General features: G+C 33.6%; 1 protein-coding gene across 8 annotated transcripts in view; it reads right to left on the bottom strand.

Moving 5' to 3' along the window:
• The window catches only part of LOC132734195 (GPI ethanolamine phosphate transferase 2-like), a 79,929-nt gene that overhangs the window by 42,194 nt on the left and 12,816 nt on the right, over positions 1 to 24,919 (bottom strand). For 7 of the 8 annotated variants that reach the window (XR_009626286.1, XR_009626284.1, XR_009626285.1 and 4 more), the window contains exons 2-5: positions 14,398 to 14,607; positions 7,875 to 8,063; positions 7,189 to 7,315; positions 5,589 to 5,804 (exon numbers count right to left, since the gene is read on the bottom strand). Coding sequence is in view for 5 of the 8 variants with exons in the window: in XM_060720892.1 (XP_060576875.1) it covers positions 5,589 to 5,804; positions 7,189 to 7,315; positions 7,875 to 8,063; positions 14,398 to 14,607 (742 nt within the window). In the remaining 3 variants the exon portion in view is untranslated. Of the gene's footprint in view, positions 1 to 5,588; positions 5,805 to 7,188; positions 7,316 to 7,874; positions 8,064 to 14,397; positions 14,608 to 22,359; positions 22,447 to 24,919 lie in introns of those variants that run through there. The other variant, XM_060720900.1, reaches the window with a different exon arrangement.

Raw genomic sequence — 24,919 nt, forward strand, 5'->3', positions numbered from 1 at the left:
CATGTGAAGTTTCATTGAAATCCCACCAGTACCTTGACCTATGAAAGCCGGACAAGATTTTTATATTTATAGCTCTGGTGGCCATTTTGTGCATCGAAGCGGAACATGCCCATGATGTGCATAACTAGGGATGGTACTGATCACTCCTGTAAAGTTTGGTTGAAATTCCACCAGTGGTTTGACCTGTGAAGGCCGGACAAGATCTTAAGCTCTGGCGGCCATTTTGGGCAGCGAAGAGGAACATGCCTGTGATGTGCACAATAGCTTGACCTGTGAATGGCGGACAAGATTTTTCTATTTTTGGTTCAGGCGGCTATTCTGTGTAGCGGACGAACGAACAGACAGATGGGGAAGGCAAAAACAATATGTCTCCCAAAAATTTTGGAAGACATAATTTTGTCAAATGATAAAATATGGTCATACTATAATCAGGACATAAATCCATAATCACTGCCTTAAGAGATCACAAATCCAAAATTACTGTGTTAAAATGACAGAAACCTCAAATCAATGAGTTAACAAGACATACATGTGGTGAAAGGACATGTATCTAAGATTACTGCATTGTGAGACCACAAATCCAAGGTCACTGTGTTAAAAGGTTGTGTTGTGAGGTCTGAACCTAAACCTCAGTGTTGAAAAGACATGTAAAAGATTACTGTGTTAAGAGAACATGAAACCAAAGTCATTCAGCTGAGGGGACATGAATCGAAAATCAATGTAATGAGAGTACATAATAATGTTTACTGCATTGGGAGGACACAAACCCAACAAGATCACTGCATTTTGGGGAAGAAATCTTAACCAAAAGGTTACATCATCAGAGATACAGTTTAGACTATCAATATAAATATTAATCTCTAATCTAATAAGTTTATGTAACATACGGTACAGATAACGAAGAATATGCAAATTCCTGCGAGTAACGAGTAATTACAACAAGAGGGCCATGATGGCCCTGAGGTCGCTCACCTGTATAAAGGCACCCGGAGCGGGGCCAGTTTAAACCCCAGGGCTTTTATTTCAACAAACTTGGAAGCCACCCATTAGAAGATGTTTCACGATGCTAAGTTTTTACTACACACATATAATGAAAAACAAAAATCTACCCCCCTCCCCCCCCCCCCCGCAGGGCCAATTTTAACCCAGGGCTTTTATTTGAACAAACTTGGTAGACACCCATAAGAAGATAATTCATGCTAAACATCTAAGCTCTAGCTCTAGCTCATTGGGCTTTTTAAAGGAAGATTGTTTAAGTTTTTACTATACACATATAGTTAAAAACAATGACACCCCTGGGGCAGGGCCAGTTTTGACCCCAGGGCTTTTATTTGAACAAACTTGGTAGACACCCATTAGAACATGTTTCATGCTAAATATCTTAGCTCTAGCTCTTTGGGTTCTTTAAAAGAAGATTTTTTAAGTTTTTACTATATGCATAAAGGGAAAATCAAAGACCCCCTGGGGGCGGGGCCAATTTTGACCCCAGGGCTTTTATTTGAACAAACTTGGTAGACACTAACTAGAAGATGTTTCATGCTTAATATCTAACGTCTAGCTATTTGGGTTTTTTCAAAGAAGATTTTTTTAAGTTTTTGCTATACACATATAAGGAAAATCAATGACCCCCGGGGCGGGGCCAATTTTGACCCCAGGGCTTTTATTTGAACAAACTTGGTAGACACCCATTAGAACATGTTTCATGCTTAAGATCTTAGCTCTAGCTCTTTGAGTTCTTTAAAAGAAGATTTTTTTAAGTTTTTACTATATGCATGTAGGGAAAATCAATGACCCCCTGGGGTGGGGCCAATTTTGACCCAGGGCTTTTATTTGAACAAACTTGATAGACACTCATTAGAAGATGTTTCATGCTAAATATCTCAGCTCTAGCTCTTTGGGTTCATTAAAAGAAGATTTTTTAAGTTTTTACTATATGCATATAGGGAAAATCAAAGACCCCCGGGGCGGGGCCAATTTTGACCCCAGGGCTTTTATTTGAACAAAGTTGGTAGACACTCATTAGAAGATGTTTCATGCCAAATATCTAAGCTCTAGCTCTTAGGGTTTTTAAAAAGAAGATATTTAAAGTTTTTACTTTTGGTTGCCATGGCAACCAGAGTTCTGCATGGAATTAAATTCTTTGAACAATTTTTAAAGGTGACCACCAAAGGAACATTCCTGTGAAGCTTGGATGAAATTGGCCGAGTGGTTTATGAAGAGATGTCATTTAAAGTAAAAGTTTACGGACGGACGGACGAAGGACGAAAAGCGATCACAAAAGCTCACCCTGTCACTTTGTGACAGGTGAGCTAAAAAAGCGTGACTCCCGAGTGGATTATAAATTTCTCGTACACAAAAGAGTGACTCCGCGTCGATAACGAGTGACAATAAAGTCCGCGGGACTCCGTGAATCTCCGAGTCAAAAAGAGTGACAGTCATGGAAGAGTTACTTCCCTTACCGGATGTGACGTAAATGGGGGATAAAACTATGCAGGCCGCATAGAATGATAGCTTATTGAAAAGTTTAATGCGTAAATACTGATCGTTCAATTATGATTATTACATGTAAAAATTTAGGCATGCATACATAAATTCAATATCAAGACAATAGAAAAAATACTAAAACAAAGATTGAGATTAATTCTCGCTACGGAGTGAAACAGCGAAATTTCAAAGTGAATATATTTATTAGATTTAGATTTACTCTTATGCCAGGATAAAAGCTAGTAACTAAATCAAATTTTAATATTTTATAAACACCCATACACACTGAAATTGCCTATTATAAATTTAAATGGCCATTCTCTAGTTCTCTGTGTTATTTTCTGTCATTTAGAAAATTCCGGCGTATTTGTGACAAACATGAAAATAAGATTGCCAATGTCTTTTAATGATTGTTTTTCAAGCTTTAATAGAACAAAAACAGAATGCATTCTGTCAATACTCACTGATTCTTTTTCATTATGCCGTGTAAAAAATATTTCAAAGAACCAGTGAAGGATATAATTCTATAAATATTTCGGAAGTAACGAAAACCATGTGACATTGACTTTTATAATTTTAGATTCGCAACAGACGATAATAAGATAATTTTGATATTAAAAATCTATTCTTATGGTTATAAAAATAAAGACCTTTTCCCAGTAACTTATTTCATAGATAAATAGATGTGTATATATAAGCGACACAGGGCCGTAACATATTAATTAGCAGGATGCATATGTTGTAAAGCGGCACTTGGCTGTGATATTATAAATCATCAGAGTGCATTTTTTAGAGTTATAACATTACATCAAATTACGTCACTTTTGTTAGGTGTCAAAATATTTATGGTCCGAATTTTGTTATGGATCATCCTGGGGACTTAATTGGTCATGCCTTACTGATTTGATACTCGATCCAGAGTCCTACCAACTGGCACAGTCAAAAATACGTAAATTATAATTCAGTTAATTAATAACAAATTTCTGTGAACGTGATTCACAACTTGTTTTGTTTTTTTTTTTGGTGATTTTTTAAAAAATATTTGATAAGCAGAGTATGAATTAAAAAGTATCAAGTTGAAAATCTTACTTTACCAGCTTATATATATTGGTGTGATGTAAGATTTTTTGAGAGTGCATTTTTTGCAGATACAAATAGTATACAGTCATGTACATTCAGAATTTTTACTTTTTATGCCTTTACATTTTTTTAAATTACATGGATTTATATTGTTGTTTTTCTTTGTCTTAGTAATGCTTAAATCAAAATATTTTTTAATCAACCAGTATATTGCAATTAATTATTACGCAGCCGTTTTTTCGAAACTACAGAATCCTTACATTTTTGAAACTCAAAGTATCTTTTGGATAATTGTATATTAGCAGAGACATAGATACATTATCTATATCTCTGGTATTAGCAAGTTAGTACTATTTAACTGCCTGGTAAAATTTTCATTATTAACGATTAATGGTAATCATGATCAGTTACTGGCAGCAATATGGTCTACTATTAAAACAAACCGTTAACCTTATTATAGTAAACATTTTTATTCATTTCACCATCCTTTTTATATAATATCTTATTCAATTACACAAAATTTTGGCAATTTCAATCTGCCAATCTTACAAGAGAAAAGATTAAGATCTAATACTATAAGATCTTTATATCCCTCTATTATTGTACTTAATCGTATCAGTATTGTTCACCGTATCCCCCAATGATGTCATCCAAGGGCGACAACTTGAATACGGTCTTAAATGAAAGGGTCTATAACTCTTGAATTCCTCCATAATGCCTGAAGTAAAAAAACAACAAAAATATTAATTTATTAATGATCATCGAAAGACAATTTACTTTTGATTCCAATATCAACATACATCTGCATATGACTTTGATAGACAGATTTTCGGAGATATTCTTGGAATAAAATTACAACAATATATTACTAACATGCAGCTTTATTTAGAAACGAATAAATCAATGTTAATTCTCAAAAATTATATATAAATCAGGTGTCTTCTAATTAAAATTAATGTAAAAAATGTCGGACGTGACAGGCTGACACTTAACTAAAATACATGTAAACAATGGATGTATGAAGAAACATACAATTTTACAAACCAAGTATCTTTTATTTTATAGAAGTTGGGAAAGTTAATTTTTTTGATGTGCACATGTTATCAATGATTAAAATATTATGAAGATCGAAACTCATTTTCCACATAAAAAAAACAAAACACAACACAATATTTGGCACCTGAAATAAATTAGAACGGCACGTTATCGGTATTTGATGCATTTAGAAACATTTACATCTAAATAAAAATACGATGATGTATAAATAAACATACAAAAAATAAAGACATTTCATAAATTATAACTACATAGATTATTTTCATCAAAAGGAAGTTGTAGGTTTTTGTCTCGAGGAACTGTCCCAGTGATTTAATACGACAAGAAAGACATTTAAGATTAATGAAGTTTATATAATTTGAATCATTCTTATTTCATAAAAAAGTATAAAAAAATGTTGGGCCGTTATTATATGGATTTTTTTTAACGGTTTTTGTTTTTGATAGAATTTCGGGTTCCTGTGGTTATTGCTACTGACCTAATTAATCGGGATAAAAATAAACTTGATGACGCTTACGGTTGTGGTTTTAACTAATCAAATGTACCTTTCAACTGTTTCAGGGTAAATTGAAAACAACAATGGAAAAAATTATCTTTATTTTCGAATGGTAATCTAAAAAATGAAATTAAATATAAAATGAGATTGCACTTGCATTTATTTACACCAGCTAGACACCGACACGGAGTTACGCGGTAATTCTCTCTCGGAGTCACGCGCTTTAATTTTCGTCTCGGAGTCGTTCTCATCACACGTTTCTCACGCGGAGTCACACGTTTTTATGGACAAATACTCTCGCGGAGTTGGGAGTGTTTTCCTTGATCCTCCGAGGATTTTGCATATTCCTCGTTATCTGTACTCTACTTGTCCTGCCTTGAATTCTAAGGAGTTGCTGAAATTCTTGAGTTTTTTTGTCATTATCAAATGATAAATGAAAGCATCCAATGAAAAAAAAAAGCTTTTTTGATACCTTTTTCAAAGTCTGATACTCTTTTCTCCATCAGTTTAACAATTTGCTGCATATTTATATACATGGTGTTCAACTTCTCCTCATTGTTGAGACCTTCAAGGGCGGCGATCAAGACCTGCCCTAAATTGTTTTTTGGTATTGGCAGCCCCATTAGTACAGACAGTGTTGGGGCCAGGTCGACTTGTAACAGTTCTCTTTGGCTCTTCCAAACTTTGTCTGCACGAAAAAACAAGCATGAGAAAACACTTATAAACTCAAACTTACCCTTTTTTAAAAAAAATTTAGCGTGATAAATTACTCACTAGTATCACAACACAAATTTATCTACTTAATAAATGAGCAACAAAAAAAATTTGCAGTAACCTTGAAGCTGCACGCCTCTAGAAGAGCCAAAATATTTCAAGAAAATCAATATTGAGAACAAGAGGGCCATGATGGCCCTGAGGTCGCTCACCTGTATATAGCCCCCCCCCCCCCCGGCCCAATTTTTACCCAAGGGCTTTTATTTGTTTATTTGAACAGACTTGGTAGACACCCATAGGAAGTTGTTTCATGCAAAACATCTAAGTTCTAGCTCATTGGGTTTTCATTAAAAGAAGATTTTTTAAGTTTTTACTATATGCATATAGGGAAAATCAAAGACCCCCTGGGGCGGGGCCAATTTTGACCCCAGGGCTTTTATTTGAACAAACTTGGTAGACACTCATTAGAAGATGTTTCATGCCAAATATCTAAGCTCTAGCTCTTAGGGTTTTTTTAAAGAAGATATTTAAAGTTTTTTTCTTTTGATGGCAACCAGAGTTCTGCGTGGAATTAAATTCTTTGAACAATTTTTAAAGGTGACCACCAAAGGAACATTCCTGTGAAGTTTGGATGAAATTGGCTTAGTGGTTTATGAGGAGATGTCATTTAAAGTAAAAGTTTACGGCCGGACGCCGGACGAAAAGCGATCACAAAAGCTCACCCTGTCACTTTGTGACAGGTGAGCTAATAAACACCAATACAATGGACCTGTAATATTTTGAGAGACAAAACATGATGGGGTGCAGTTTTGGGGATTCTAACATGCAGTTTGACAGACACTTGCTAGAAGATGTTTCATACCAAATATCTAAGTTCTAGCTGTTAGGGTTTTTTAAAAGAAGATATTTAAAGTTTTTTCTTTCGGTTGCCATGGCAACCAGAGTTCTGCATGGAATTAAATTCTTTGAACAATTTTTAAAGGTGACCACCAAAGGAACATTCCTGTGAAGTTTGGATGAAATTGGCTTAGTGGTTTATGAGGAGATGTCATTTAAAGTAAAAGTTTACGGACGGACGGACGCCGGACGAAAAGCGATCACAAAAGCTCACCATGTCAATTTGTGACAGGTGAGCTAATAAACACCAATACAATGGACCTGTAATATTTTGAGAGACAAAACATGATGGGTGCAGTTTTGGGGATTCTAACACGCAGTTTGACAGATCATCCACAGGACTAATAGACATACTATTGCCATACCGTCTTAAACCCTCAAACTATTATAACTTATTATAACTGCAAGTTACAAGTGAAAATTGTTTAATATTTTTTCCTGTTATATGTATACATGTATACCTCGTCTGTTGAATGATGGACTTAGGAATACAGCTGGTACTAGAACTTCTCTATCAGATGCACCTCCATGACTTCCTTGATCAGACATTCCGTGATCACCACACACTAAAAGAAGAAAATTCTCCTCCTGAAACACAGACAGACAAACATAAAATATACTAAACCCCAAACATCTAAGTTGTTAAAATATCCAAAAAAAAAATGTTTGAATCACTAGAAATGTGTCTGAAGGATATAGATGACCTAATATTCCACTGTTTTGACAGTCTACTGATGGAAAGCAGTGAAACAAAGGGACAAAGGCAAATCTAAATGCTCAGTTCAATGTTTTCTAACCAGACAATATAATTATCTCTACAGAATGAAAAGTGAACAAATTAAATCTTTATAGGAATTGAAATGTGTGAGTGTTACTTAAATTTGGCTTAATATAAAATATTGATAAAACAGATATATTGCCTACAACTAGTATGCAAGGCACTGAGTGATAACTTACAAATAAAATAAATAAATAAAAACTTTCAAGACAGACTAAAACATTTGGTGAAATGGTAAAATGTTTTCTGATGAAATGGTAAATTGTTATGTATCTTTTAAGTTCTGTCTTAATTCATGTAGTGTTAAAGAATTATTTAAGTGTCACTGATAAAAACACTATGATATGTTGAAGGGGAAAAAAAGCATACCTTCTTTTCTAATGTTGTGTAAAGTTTCTGTACAATGTCATCCATTTCTTGAAGTTTTGGTTTAACTAAAGGACTGGTTGGACCCACAGTGTGCCCAATGTGATCTAATCCAAGGTAGTGAAGAACCATCAAATCCCAGTCAGAGGCAGACAACTCATGGTCAATATGTCTTGTCACATTATTGTCAACCTATAAACATAACTATGAGTTATTTTGATTAAGATGTAAAAATTAATTTAAACTTTTTTAATTTTTGTATATTTTGTTTGCCAGTGATTTTCTTCATGGAAAATAAATTATGTAACTGTATTTTGTACCTTTCCCCTCAATGAAGAGAGCGCGAGCATAATTTACAACAAGAGCTACCACTGGGCGGGGACAAGGCTGGACTTTTTTACTTCTTCTAAAAGTAAACAAATAAACAGTAAGGTCATTTAAAGGTCAAGGTAATACCTAAATTATTCAACATGTCTGTTTGGTCACTCCTGTTGTTTTGTCCAAGTATGAAAATAATCAATTGATTAAGGCGACAACCGACACTTTCCGTGGTACAACCATAAATGTCATTTAAACCAATTTATTTCAGTATTAACTGTTATTTATTTAAATTTTGTGCATTAAATGTCTTTGATCTTCATAAAAAATATCATACCTTTGTAAATTATTGATTTTGATAAAAAATTCTATAATTTTAAATTGTCATATCAAAGTCATTTTTTACTTTTTTTGTCATCAAACTCTTGGAAATTATAAACATAATTATAATATCTGTGATACATTGTTTCAGATTTTTCCTATCTTTTCTCAAAAAATATTACGTAACGGCAAACAATTTATGCCACTTTTTTTACCATACATATTACGTAATTAAAGATAATTAAGTTGCTGATTGAGCAAAAACAAAAATCCCTGACACGGTTCCCTCCGTAATTGAATTCCCTTTCATGTGCTTTAAACCGCATGTAAATTGCTTGTTTATTAAAAAAGTTATGCTGATTCAAAGTTAGTCCGACGCGCATCAAACGAAGTGTCATAAATCGGCTGTTCTCTCTCAGACCCCTATGTTTTCCGTTAAATTATTGTATAACACGCAAATACCACACCAAAGGGGGTGACACGATGCGGTAACACATACTCTAACAACTTTTATGACCCAGTGACATCTGACCAATTAAAAAGCAGCTGATAAATATCATTTTATAGCAGAATTTCTTCAAATCTTAACGTGATTTACTGTCCGTCTTGTATCTGTCGCACATGTCATGTGACTATCAGTAAAATTTGAGGCACTCAGTGGGATAAAATGGAACGCATTCAACGTTCGTACTGCTATCGTGTAATCATATTCACTTTTGATGTTATTATTATTATCTAGCATCATCATTATTATTATAATATTATATCAGTGTCACTCTGCCTGTGTATTCGTGTATGAAATTCCGTTAAAATATAAATTAAAATAACGAAAAACTGTGCTCCTGCCAGACTTTTAAAGTCCGTGCATGGTACATTGTACAAATAAGAACGAGATATTATATATTTTTGTCCGATCAGTTCATATAAATGCTTGACATAATTTAATAGAAATAAAAGGTATTTCTCGATCAATATGATCTGACGTTCTTGACTTTTATTATTCCGAATTTTATCTATGCACGGCATACATAGATTCAGTTTCTTCTGGGACATACAATAAATTGTGTTCGATTTACTAGTGAACAATATATTCAAACCGTTCACTGAAAATATATTTTCATACCTTTTTCATTGATTCATAAAGAATTAATCATCCGAAGACTATCATAAAAATATTGTAGAAATTTGTAAGGGACACCTGACCACCTGTCATATATAGGCGTTCACATAAAAGTGTTGTCTGTTTCTTTTAAAATAAACAGACAATCCACACAAACAAGAACATTCAGTAATTAATTTTTATTTCATACGTTTCGGCTATATGCCTTCATCAATGCAAAACATAACAAGATATGTTTGTAAAACATGTATGCCCCCTATGGGCAGCCAATTAGTCATGTGATCAGGTTATTATGCATGACCCAGTGAACAAAAAATTAATAAGGGTTTTCTACTGGTCATATAAAGTTTGAAGTTCCTAGGCCTAAGCGTTCTTTAGTTATTGATTGGAAACCATTTTAACTTACAAGGTCAATGTGACCTTGACCTTTGACCCCAAAATCAATAGGGGTCATCTATTGGTAATGACCAATCATCATATAAAGTTTGAAGTTCCTAGACCTAAGCGTTCTTTAGTTATTGATCGGAAACCGTTTTTACTTACAAGGTCAATGTGACCTTGACCTTTGACCAAAAAATCAATACATCAAAAGGGGTCATCTACTGGTCATGACCGATCACCATACCAAGTTTGATGTTTCTAGGCCATAAGCGTTCTTAAGTTATTGATCGGTAACAGTTTTTACCTTCATGGTCAATATGACCTTATCTTTCACCCCTTGACCCCCAAATCAATAGGGGTCATCTACTGGTCATGACCAATCACCATACCAAGTTTAAAGTTCCTAAGAAACCGTTTTTACCTACAAGGTCAATGTGACCTTGACCTTTGACCCCTTGACCCCAAAATCAGTAGGGGTCATCTACTGGTCATGGCAAATCATCATACCAAGTTTGAAGTTCCTAGGCCTAAGCGTTCTTTAGTTATTGATCCGAAACCGTTTTTACTTACAAATTCAATGTGACCTTGACCTTTGACCCTTGACCCCAAAATCAATAGGGGTCATCTACTGGTCATGACCAATCACCATACCAATTTTGAAGTTCCTAGACCTAAGGGTTCTTTAGTTATCACTCGGAAACCATTTGGTCTACAGACCGACAGACAGACAAATGCAAAGCAATATACCCCCTCTTCTTTGAAGTGGGGGCATAATAAAATTACCAGAAGCGACGTCATAAAGGAACACGCGTTAAACGCACGAAAAACGTTATTAGTTTAGCTGCAAAAATATGACAACATGTAGGAACAAATAGTTATGTAATAAATAAAGCTGGTACATGAATTAAAATGGCTCAATAGTGACAGTGTTAATAAAAATAAGATAATAGACAAACATATTAATATTCATGTAACACATTATAAATCAAACAATACTTTATTATTTAGTCCATTTGGAATCACAGTATTTAATTTATGGATCCAAAAAGGTTCTTTACATAACCGGCCCATCTATAATTTCTATAGGTAAAAATGAAAAAATCTGACAATGAACACTTATTTTTCTTTTTTTTGTTATTTTGTTGACATTGTTAGAAAAAAAGAGGTTGCATGAGCTCTTTAATCCGTACTTAAATTCATAAACTCAATATAATGTCTTATCAGATTACTTACGTGATAAATAAATTTCACAGATAATGGATAAAGGCAGCTACATTGTTTTAGTTATCCCCATGGTCGTGCGATTTTCCGCTATGCTAAATTATTTGTTACATCTTGGCCAACAATTTCTTAATTTATAAAATGGTTACTTAAATGATAGATGATACAATGTTGAAATGTTCATAAAAGATGTACAGTATTTTTATGATACATGTATTACAAGCAGTATCGACTAATAACAAATGAACCGGTAATTCATGGATATATGGAGCTACCGATTACCCTCATTGATGCCTCAATAGGGGGCGGCGCGTTATAGATAATGAGACAGGTTACGCGCATAGCGGATAAAAATGGTATAGGTATCGTTAAAAAACGTTTAAAAACATAGTTTCTGGACTAACTGCTTCCAAAATTAAATCACGAATGTATTCAGAAAAGGTTAACAAATCTACTTAGCAAAAAATCTCATTTTAGGTATTTTTAGTGATAATTGACTCCGTTGTCACCTTAATTACTAAGTTACAGCCAACTGTATTGATAATCAGTGAATAATAAATAATTTGACCTTCAATGTCACTAAGATAATGAACGGAAACTGATGATGACGGAATGACGGAACAGGGGGGCATAACAAGAGGGCCATGATGGCCCTATATCGCTCACCTTAAGGAATTGATCTTATAAAGTATTTTTCTTTTACAGGTTTATAAAATTCTTTAATGTCATTTAAAGGTTAGTGTGTAATGTACTGTATTTTTGGCCGACAGCAACAGGAATGCAAACAAGTGTATAGAAATACCTCTTTTCTCTTTTCTTTAAAGTACAGGTTGCTAAAAAATACACTCCCTGTGGCGTGTTTACATCATGAAAATTTTAACAATGACATCATAATTAACAAGACGAAGTACAAATTTGGATAATACTTCAATAAAAATGGGTCAAAGACAAAAATGGCCGGGTTGCATTTGTATACCAAATAACATGACTCATGAGGCTGTGATGTTACAAAAATTTCCTACCATTGACCATTCATATCGAACATTTAACTAAGTCGGTTAACAGGAAGAGGATAAGCGATAGACCTGAACTTTGCAGTCACAATACCAAATTTCAAGAGGCTGTGATATGTAGTTGCTAAGAAAACTGTTACGGAAATTTCCTTCCATTTACAATTAATGCCGAAAATTTCACTAGGTCAGAAAACTGAAAGTGGATGAGCCACATACCTGAAATCACCAAACATCAAGAGGCTGTAATAAGTAGTTGCTGAGAAAATTGTTACGAAAAATTCCTACCATTGACCATTATTATGAATTAAACTAATGAGAAAATTGTTACGAAAAATTTGTACCATTGACCATTATTATGAATTTAATTTTATTTATTAATTTATGATTCCTATCATATTTTATTTTCAACTGCGTCGTATCATTTCGTAACAATCATTATTTTCTTGGAAAATAAACATCTCTTTTTCATGAAAATTTAGTAAATGATGCAAAATTATGTTTTGAAGTTTATGGTGAACTCTGAAAACGAGTATATAATTGATTTGAAGGAGAAACGATAGATAAAGCAATATGAACTGCGTCGTATCCACACAAATTCATAAAAATTCTGCCCCACTTCGAGTTGCAAGTTCGCTATAACTTTTGTTTTACAAAATAGTTGTCTAAGAAACACATACCGAACGAAGCGGAAAATAGTGTAGCGTGTTAATACATATATCTCGTTTTCAGTCATTTCCGATAAAAAGAGTTCTTAACAAAAACATACATTTTTCGTTCCAAGATGGCGGCGTTTGTTTACATTTTGTAGGATACGACGCAGTTTTGATTCCCAGCCCTGATTACTAGCACCATGGATAATTACCATAATTATTTTTTCATTTTCATGAACATTTATTGAGGTCAATAACACATGTGTACATGTATAATTTTATAAATCATAACACGGGACGTCGGGAGGTGATATTTACATAAATACAGAATGTACTTCCGGTTTAGTGTAATTTATAATCTCAACTCGAGGTCAGATTGATACAGATGTTTTCTGAGGCAATTTTTTTTATAGACTGACTGGTATGCAATATTTAATGATTAGAATCGTATGTTTGTTCTCAGAATGAAATATTATGACATAATTCGTTCATCAGTAGGTGCGGTGTAGCTATATGATTTTTCCCGCAAACCGGAAGGATACAAAAAAGTAATATCCGTACTGTAAATTAAACTTTTATCTTAATCAACTAATTTTTGTGGAAAAAAACAACATTTTTTGTTCACTTTCGTTTCTTTGTGCAATTTCATACACAATAAAATGTGCAAGTCATTGTCAAGAACCGAAATATTTTACATTGTATTTCGGAAATGACACAGTCTTCCTTTCTGATGATGTTACGAAATTAATGGAAGAATCCAATATTGAATGGGGAAATCAACTTCACTGTAGCTCTCAAATTTGTGCTATTCTGAGCGACTCTGTTTTGAATTAACATTCACATTCAACAAACTTTTCATCCTTATGCTTTAAAAGAAAAATCTTCATAACAATGTCTGTTGAGACAAAAAATACAAGATACACTGTCTCAATTTATCCCTACAAAGAAAGTCTATATAACCTTGCAATAAAAAACCCTTTAAATCCCGAAATAAAGGCCAATTTTCAACTTAAGACCATAATTTGAATATACTTTGTAGGAACTTACAAGCTAATGCCTTGTGAGAAAATATCTAAGCTCTAACCCTTTCCATTTTGAAGTATAAGAACTTTTAAGTTTTTTCTTTTAGTTGCCATAGCAACCAGAGTTTAGCATGGAATGGCATTCTTTGAACAATCTTGATAGAGCTTCATACAATGAGTATTCCTGCCAAGTTTCATTAATATTGGCCTAGTGGTATTGTAGAAGATGTCGTTTGAATAAAATGTGGCCGGACGCCGGACGCCATTTGGTTGGCCATCCTAAAAGCTCACCCGCACTTTGTGCAAGGTGAGCTAAAAACACAAGAGAATTTCATTAATTTTACCTTGACAGTAAATAAACAATATGTTTGTTTGGTAGCAAGTCTTGTTTTGTCCAAGTTCAAATCAAATCAGGACATAAAAACAATTTAATCAAAATTCAATAATTTAAATCCGGTGAGCTAAAAATAATATATATACCTCTGTATAATCTGTAACAAAGAATGATGTTGTTCCTTCAGTTCTAGTAAAATGCCCGGGGAATAAGTTCACCCATGTGTCATCTCCATAAAATACAACTTTTCTACCAGAATTATAAGCTTGAGAGATCAGATTGTCTTCTGTAAGAGCCTTAGAATCAAAGTTCAACACAACATCTACAAAACCTGGAATTGTCCCGGATGTAAGCGCCTGCAATAAAACAGATATATCTAAACTTGCAGATGTTGCAGTTTACATTGTTATGAACTAAATCAGAATCAAAGATTTTAATTGTTCGACAACTGTTTCTCTGGCAGGCGCATCATCATTGCAATAAAGCTGCAATAAATTCAGACTTCAAGATTGAACTTGAAATAACTAAGAAAAAATGAAAGTTGAAGCATTGTTTATACTAGAAGTTGATATCAGAACAATTATCTAATTTAGATATACATCCAAAGTGCCATCTATACCATGAATTTAATTCAATTCATGGTTTTATCAAAACAGACATTTTCGTGGGTTTTTAAATTCATGTATTTTCATTATCTTGTAAAAAGAAAAAAATTACAACATGGCAATGTCATAAAACCAGGTTTTCAATTATCACCATTGTAGATATAAAGCTGGTCTGTGAAAGTTTGAACAAAATCCCTTGAGAAATGTAGATGGAGTTGCACAACAGAAGAAATTGTTCACTACATACTCTATATAAGGAAAAAAACAAAGGGCCATTAGGTCAAAAATTATCCAATCACAAAACCCCAACAATATGCATCAGGGCACTTGAGAAAGTTTGAACAAAATTCCTTGAGAAATGTAGGAGGAGTTGCGCACAGAAGAAATTGTTTACTATATATTCTGTACAAAGAAAAAAAAACAAAGGGCCATAATTAGGTCAAAAATTATCCAATCAAAAAACCCCAACAATATGCATCCGGACACTTGATGACAAAGCTTCTGTGAAAGTTTGAACAAAATCCTTTGAGAAATGTAGGAGAAGTTGTGCACAGAAGAAATTGTTCACTATATAAGGAAAAAAAACAAAGGACCATAATTAGGTCAAATATTATCCAATCGCAAAACCCCGACAATATGCACAAGGGCACTTGATGACAAAGCTTCTGTGGAAATTTGGTCAAAATCTGTTCAGAAATGTAGGAGTTGCACACAGAAGAAATTGTTCACTATATATTCTATGTTAGGAAACAAGAGGGCCATGATGGCCCTGAAGTCGCTCACCTGTATATAGGCCCCACGGAGCGGGGCCAGTTTAAACCAAAGGGCTTTTATTTGAACAAACTTGGTAGACACCCATTAGAAGATGTTTCATGCTAAACATCTAAGGGTTTTTTAAAAGAAGATTTTTTAAGTTTTTTCTTTACACATATATTTAAAAACAATGACACCCCTGGGGCAGGGCCAGTTTTCACCCCAGGGCTTTTATTTGAACAATCTTTGTAGACACTTACTAGAAGATGTTTCATGCTTAATATCTAAACTCTAGCTATTCTGGTTTTTCGAAGAAGATTTTTAAGTTTTTGCTATACACATATAAGGAAAATCAATGTCCCCCGGGGCGGGGCCAATTTTGACCCCAGGGCTCTTATTTGAACAAACTTGGTAGACATCAATTAGAACATGTTTCATGTTAAATATCTTAGCTCTAGCTCTTTGGGTTCTTTAAAAGAAGATTTTTAAGTTTTTACTATATTCATTTAGGGAAAATCAATGACCCCCTGGGGCGGGGCCAATTTTGACCCCAGGGCTCTTATTTGAACAAACTTGGTAGACATCCATTAGAACATGTTTCATGCTAAATATCTAAGCTCTAGCTCTTTGGGTTCTTTAAAAGAAGATTTTTAAGTTTTTACTATATTCATATAGGGAAAATCAATGACCCCCTGGGGCAGGGCCAATTTTGACCCCAGGGCTCTTATTTGAACAAACTTGGTAGACATCCATTAGAACATGTTTCATATTAAATATCTTAGCTCTATCTCTTTGGGTTCTTTAAAAGAAGATTTTTAAGTTTTTCCTATATTCATATAGAGAAAATCAATGACCCCCTGTGGCGGGGCCGATTTTGACCCCAGGGCTCTTATTTGAACAAACTTGGTAGACATCCATTAGAACATGTTTCATGCTAAATATCTTAGCTCTAGCTCTTTAGGTTCTTTAAAAGAAGATTTTTTAAGTTTTTACTATATTCATATAGGGAAAATCAATGACCCCCTGGGGCGGGGCCAATTTTGACCCCAGGGCTCTTATTTGAACAAACTTGGTAGACATCCATTAGAACATGTTTCATGCTAAATATCTTAGCTCTAGCTCTTTGGGTTCTTTAAAAGAAGATTTTTTAAGTTTTTACTATATTCATATAGGGAAAATCAATGACCCCCTGGGGCGGAGCCAATTTTGACCCCAGGGCTCTTATTTGAACAAACTTGGCAGACACTCATTAGAACATATTTCATGCTAAATATATCTTAGCTCTAGCTCTTTGGGTTCTTTAAAAGAAGATTTTTAAGTTTTTACTATATGCATATAGGAAAAATCAATGACCCCCTGGGGCGGGGCCAATTTTGACCCCATGGCTTTTATTTGAACAAACTTGGTAGACAACCATTAGAAGATGTTTCATGCTAAATATTTTAGCTCTAGCTCTTTGGGTTCTTTAAAAGAAGATTTTTTTAATTTTTTACTATATACATATAGGGAAAAATCAATGACCCCATGGGGCAGGGCCAATTTTGACCCCAGGGCTTTTATTTGAACAAACTTGGTAGACACTTGCTAGAAGATGTTTCATACCAAATATCTAAGTTCTAGCTGTTAGGGTTTTTTAAAAGAAGATATTTAAAGTTTTTTCTTTCGGTTGCCATGGCAACCAGAGTTCTGCATTGAATTAAATTCTTTGAACAATTTTTAAAGGTGACCACCAAAGGATCATTCCTGTGAAGTTTGGATGAAATTGGCTTAGTGGTTTATGAGGAGATGTCATTTAAAGTAAAAGTTTACGGACGGACGGACGCCGAAAGAAAAGCGATCACAAAAGCTCACCCTGTCACTTTGTGACAGGTGAGCTAAAAATACAAGGGGCCATAATTAGGTCAAATATTATCCAATCACAAAACCCCGACAATATACGCCAGGGCACTTGATGACAAAGCTTCTGTAAAAGTTTGGTCAAAATCCGTTGAGTAATGTAGGAGAAGTTGCGCACAGAAGAAATTGCTTACGCCGGCCAGCCCATCCGCCTGCAGACATACCTCAATCTAATAACCAGTTTTTTTCCTTCAGAAAACCTGGTTTAAAATAATCTATCGCAAAGAAATTTCACAGCAGACGATATCAATGAAACAATACGGACATATATGCAGTCAGAGTGACCTGTAATACAGGTAAAGACGTCTCATTCTTATATTCTGGTGAGAATTTCATTAATTTGACCTTAACATTCCAGGTCAATTAAAAGTCAAGGTCACATCTTAATTATTCAGTATGTTGGTTAAGTAGCAAGTCTTGTTTTGTCCAAGTATAAATCGAATCCGTACATAAATAACACTAGAACCCAGCTAGTCAGATGTGTCGCCTTGTGAACAGTATAGCTGTCACTTAGACATTTTCTTCTTAAATATAGGTTATTTATAAACACCGCTCTCATAATGTACATGTACCTTGAATTTTAGTGGCATTTGAACTGATTGTAACAATGTTACATCAGGATTAACAAAAACAATTATCATAGTATTGCAAGAAATCCATAAGTCCCCTACTGGTTAGAACCGCATAAACATTCTGGAGGTCATTGAATTATGTCATTGAATGAATGACAAGAATAAACTTAAATCTTTTAAGTTCTTAGTTTGCCTGTATCTAAGTAATATGTTACATTTCCCTAATAAAGTTTATAGAACAGATAATCAAAAGACCCAATTTTCTCAGGATTAATATGTATTACTGATGTTTCAACTTTTCTCTATTTTAAGTAAATGTGTTGGAAAAGTTCCAATGTCATTAAAAGTGATCTCAGGAAACAGTTTTTAGAAACGGCCAGACAGACCAACTGACAGAGACTCTGGCCCCGTGTTCACAAAGATTTAAGGATCAGGATCAAGATCAGGATCAAATTTAAAAACCCTGATATTCTTCATTGTTTATCCTCATAGATAAATATCTGGTTATAAATTTGATAAAACTGGACTTGAAATAGCAAGTATATGAAATTTTAGAATAAATTAATTGTTAATTTTGCAAGATATGGGCATTTTACAGTTGATCCAAATATTGATCCTGATCCTAAAATTGATCCTTATTTTGATCCAAATATTTTTGTATTTGTTTTGTTATTTGTTGATTTTATCCCAAAATAGTTTTTTTTTTCGTTGCGGATCAGTATATTTTTACATTTTGAATATTTCAACAAAACACAATTTAATTCAACAAAACACAAATACTTTTAGTAACATTAAACAATGAAAATAAAATCAGGATCACTTGATCCTGATCCTGATCTTTTCTTAGTGAACACGGGGCCTGAGGATAAATCTTAAAACATTCCTGGTTGTTACCAGAATATAACATTTTTAAAAGCAAAATCCTTAAACTAAGAGGAGATAACTCTTGAAATAAAGATGCTAGACTTATGAACATTGTCATACAAGTGTAACAAAGAACAATTATCTCAAGTTTAAAGAAGATACCATTTATAGTCACAAAAAAGAAAAGTAAAAAAAAAATTAAAACAAGAAATGTCGAATGACCCATATGCCCCTCTTTCTAGCCCTTGACTCACATTATTGGTTCTTTTGCTATAGAAACATGCCATAAATAGGTACATGGAAGTGTTCAATTATGGAAACAAGATTGCATTTGTGAAAAATGCTATGCCATCACATTAATACAACACTAAATAGTAGTGTAGGAACAGATTTTTTTTGTTTCTATACAATTGAAGATTGTCATAATGCATAGATCCCTGACCTATCTAATTCTTATTATCAGATTAGTGGTTAAATCTATTGTTAATCCAATAAAAGATCAGAGTAGGAATATATCAATGCATTTGAGTCTAGTGAATTTGGTGGTGAAGGTCAAATTTCACACAGCCTAAATTTCATGACTACATCAAAGGACAACACAGTAAGACACTTTGTCAAAATCTAAGTCAGCTGATATCAAACTTCACTTTACATCTGAATCTGTGCACATGGTTCAAATTTAATAGCTGTACATCAAAGGACAAGAAAGTAGGTCACATCATCAAGATCTAGGTCACCTGATATCAAAGTTCAATTTTACAACTAAAAGTGTACACATGGTCAACATTTCATTGCTGTTCATCAAAGGACAAGAAAGTAGGTCACTGTCCCCTTGGGCAAGGCAAAATTTTGACCCAAGGATTTAATTCAAAACAATCTTGATACAGGTCCACCAAACAACATTTCAAGTCAAATATCTAAGCTGTAGCTTTTTCCCATTCAGAAAACATAATGAAAATCAATGACCTCCGGGGCGGAACAAATTTTGACCCCAGGGCTATAATTTGAACAATCTTGGTAGAAGTTTACTTTGCAAAGTCTCATGCCATATATTTAACCTCTAGCCTTTGTCAATTCAGAGAAGAAGATTTTTAAGTTTTTAATTTATACATATAAGGAAAACTATCGCCTCTGGGGCAGGGCAATTTTAACACTAGGGGCATAATTAAAACAACTTTAGTAGAAGACCCATAGATGATATTATATACCAAATATCAAAGCTCTAAGCCTTGTACCTTTAGACAAGAGAATTTTTTTAAATTTTTTACTATATGTACATAGTGAAAATCAATGACCCCTGGGGGTGGGGCCAATTTTGAACCCAGGGCTATAATTTGTAAAATCTTGCTAGAAGTTCACTACACAATGTTTCATGCAAAATATCTTAACTCTAGCCTTTGTCAATTTAGAGAAGATCATTTTTTAAGTTTTTTACTATATACATATAAGGAAAACCTATGGCCCCCGGGGCGGGGCTAATTTTGACAGTAGAGGCAAAATTTGAACAACTTTGGTAGAGTACCTATAGATGATATCATTTAACAAATATTAAAGCTCTAAGCCTTGTACCTTCACACAATAAGATTTCTTGAATTTTTACTGTATGTATATATTGAAAATCAATGACCAGGGGCAATTTTGACCCTAGGTCTTTACAAGAAGATTTTTTAAATTTATTCTTATAATTCCTTTTGGTTGCCATGGCAACCAGATTTCTGCATGGAATGAAATTCTTTGAACAACTTTGGAGCCTTTCACCCAAGGATCAATCCTGCCAAGTTTGGTTTGAATTTGGACTATAGTCTGTCCCATTAAAAATGGAAATGAACTTTTGCCTGGTATGAATTAATAAAACGAGGTTGAATAAAAATTAAACTATTTTTGTAAACTAGAAAAAGTCACCCTCGAGATTTTTCAGGATTTTTTTTCTAAAATGTCTACTTTTCTTGTAAAAGCAAATTTTGATTTCTCTATGGTAAATCTCTGTTGTCTATTTTCCGTAGCCATTGCCAAAGTACTCTTCATTTGAAGATGAACGGGATAAAGCACGTGTCATGTTTCTAAAATATACATGAGATTCTCGGGGTCGTTTCATGATTAGTTTACAAAGCTGGATCTACAAGATGTAACAGTTTAGTTGCAATGCATGAGGGAAAACTTTTTAAAACAAGAGCTGTCACAGGAGACAGCGAAGCTCGACTAATAAAATACTGGACACAGTAAGGAGGACAAAACTATGAAAGAAAAATCAATTATGTATAATTATGTATTAAGTTATAGTAAAAAAATAGTATTTGTTAACATAAATTCCAAGATCAAGGGGAATAATTCAAGAAATAGTCATGCTAGAGTTATGGACCTTGTCACAAAACATTGTAATGATAAGAAATATAAAAATATTTGAAGTTTGAAGTAGATGCCTTAAAAAGTAAAGAAGTTATAATATTTCTTAAAGAAAATCCTAAGTTCAAAGAGAGATAAATGTGTAAATATTGCTTTAAGAGTTATGAACATTGTCACATAAAATGTAATTGATGATAAGGAATAAGTATTTGAAGTTTGAGGTAGATACCTTTAAAAATAAAAAAGTTATAATAAAAAATAACATTTTTCTAGTAAAAAAATCTAAGTTTATGGGGAGATAATTCTTGCAATATTGGTGCTAGAGTTATGAACCATGTCACATAAGATGTGGATGATGACAACATAAATATATTTGAAGTATGAAGTTGATCCCTTTAGAAATAAATAAGTAACAGTAAAAAATAACATTTTTTATGGAAAATTCTAAGTTCAAAGGGAGATAAATCTGAAAATATTGGTGCTAGAGTTATGAACCTTGTCACATAAGATGGGGATGATGATAACGTAAATATATTTGAAGTATGAGGTTGATCCCTAAAGAAATAAAGAAGAAACAGTAAGAAATAGTACTTTTTGAGGAAAATTCTAAGTTCAAGGGGAGATAAATCTGAAAATATTGGTGCTAGAGTTATGAACCTTGTCACATAAGATGGGGATGATGATAAGGTACATATATTTGAAGTTTGAGGTTGATCCCTTAAGAAATAAAGAAGTTACAGTAAAAAATAGTATTTTTTAAGGAAAATTCTAAGTTCAAGGGAGATAAATCTGATAATATTGGTGCTTGACTTATTAACAATGTCGCATAAGATGTGGTTGATGATAAGGAACATATATTTGAAGTTTGAAGTTGATACCTTAAGAAATGACAAAGTTATAGTGAAAAATATTTTACTGCACCAAAACTTTAATCTAAAATCTGGACGCGGACGCGGACGCCGACGCCGGGGCGAGTAGGACAGCTCTCCATATACTTCGTATAGTCGAGCTAAAAATGAAAAATAAGCAACAAAAACACCGAGTCACATGGAGTAGATCTAGAAATTGCACTTACTTTTAAGCTCAATAGAATCCCTATGAACTTTATAAACGTCACGACAAATTCGCATTCTGAAGATTCCTTCATTGCCAGTTTCTATCCAGTTCCGTAGATCCCTCTTTTTTTACTTCAAAAATCCTGAATGACATGACTCCTACACTTTTGATGATCCAGATTTTTTAAACTGATAACCTATCTCATTATTAAAACATTGTTCAATTTGTGGAGCTATTTGGGTTAGCAAATGAAATATGTAAATGAAACACATCATTATTCAGCATGTTCCAAATCCATAATTCAAGTACGGCCCATCAATTTTAGTTGTCAACATTACAATGCTTATGGATTCCTGACGAAAAAAACTTTATTACGTCAACAACAATTTACGAAATATATGACGTAACACAAATGCCTCGCGCTTTTTATGGCTGATTCCAGTTGCGGAATTGACAGAGGGTGGTTAGGCATATGTAACCTCAAACAGATAATTTCAAGCGTTGAGATAAATTTGTCTTGATGGCATTTAAAATATTTTTTGTATACCCAGATTTTGCAACTTAACTGTAAAAATTACACTTTCAATTCAAAAATTAATAATATAAAACTTTTGATAACATTTAAATATAATTTTAAACACACATAATGACATGAATCTACAACAGTACAATACTTCTTCCATTAACAACATATAACATTCGTTTTGATTTTATATTTTTAAACTATTTTATATATTTCTCAGAAATAATTTCCCTACATAATTATTATCTCGTTATTCAAGACTTCTGTAAATCCTACTCTTTTAGCTACAAAATATACAATACGCCGCGAAAAATATGCTAGATCTATTGTTTTTTCACTGAATATTTTCAAATTTTAGGAAGGCTAAAATTATTGCGAACGTCACTCGGTGTTTCTCTTTACTCGATCACCCTTCATATTAACAAAATAATTACATGTAACACTTTGAGTCTACAAAAAGAAACCTTATTGTCGCTTATTCAAACTTACTCTTAATAATATAAAATCACTGCCGGTATTTCTGGACATTTTGTTGAATTGTGAGACGACGGAAAGTTAAATCTGTATATACGATGCTTAAACTAGAAAGCATGATATTATATTCTTATAATTTACATTTTCCTCGAACGCGAGTCTGTGTTCTCTCGTTAGCGAGGGAGTTAGTTAAAGTAGACACTGTGGTAACAAGCAAATTCGTTGAATTTATATCCCCCGCCGAGTACTGGTTATTATTAACACAACAACTGAAGACATAAGGCTTTATTTATATATTAATCATGGCATAAACAGTAATATTCTTTGAACTTGATAAATATTCAGGGAAATAACAGAGCCATAACTTTGTGTTAAATAGTAAAATCTGGAAATGCCAATGAGATGTATGCATACTACATAATTAATCAAGGGCCATAAATCTGAGTTATAAGTATCTGACTGGAACAAGGCGACTATATGCACATCTCCTCTAAGTGTCCCATAAAGTTTCATTGAATTCCAGCCGGTGGTAGCAGAGAAGTAGCGAGATAACAAATATTTTTCTATATGGATACTGCATGACTAATCAAGGGCCATAACTCTGAGTTAAAGTGTCTGACCGGAACAAGCCTATGATATGCGCATCTCCTCTTGGTATTGAAGGTTCCCATAAAGTTTTGTTGAATTCCAGCCAGTAGTTGCAGAGAAGACTCAGGGTTCCCGCTGTCGCTCGCCAATGGCGCCAAATGCGACAATATATTAATTCTGGCGCATAAAATCTTTAATTGGCGAATTTAACTGGCGCCAACGTAAGATAAAAGCATCCGACAACTAGTACACTTAAATGTCATAAGCGGCCGCGTCAATTACATAAGCGGCCCAAATGTAAAAGGTCACGCGCTATTAGTTGTTTATTTAACTGTATAATCCGGGGTACCGTATAATCAATTATGTCATCAATTGTGTGACACTTCGGGAACATGTGAAGATGAAAGTGTCAATGTGTTAAATGGAACAATTACGTCTTTCATTCTCTGACATGTGTAGTCAACAGGTGTTAGTAGCGAACAGAGAAGTGAAAGATCGTCCGTGATGTTGAACAAACATTGAAACTTTCGGTAAGTTGACTCGTCAACTGATTAAAAATAATTACAGTTTGAATATTAAATCGGATGACAATTAAAAGAATAATTTCACCAATGATTGATCTAAATTCACTGTATTGCAATGTTAATATTTTCATATCTGAATGTAAAGTGCTGAAGTGTCAATTCACATGCAAACCTATTAAAATAAACAATATTTTTCATTGTTAAAAAAATTTAGTATCTATTTCATTTTTTGTTCCCTCCTTGATTTTTAGATGAAGTCAAGTTTATAGTAATGTTTTTTTTTTTTTTATTTTGTATCTGTAGATCACCAGATTGTCGGGTAGAGGCTGGGAAAGATCTTGGCTCAGTCCAGCCTGTGAGAAGAACTGCTATACTGGCAAAAATGGTTGATAACAGGACCTCCCATGACTAACTTAACATGATGTTTTTGATTACATTTATGCCGTCATATGTATTGGTTGTTTAATGGA

This window comes from Ruditapes philippinarum, unplaced genomic scaffold (assembly GCF_026571515.1).
Source record: "Ruditapes philippinarum isolate M1 unplaced genomic scaffold, ASM2657151v2 ctg3835_1_1_1_1, whole genome shotgun sequence".
NCBI lineage: Eukaryota > Metazoa > Mollusca > Bivalvia > Venerida > Veneridae > Ruditapes > Ruditapes philippinarum.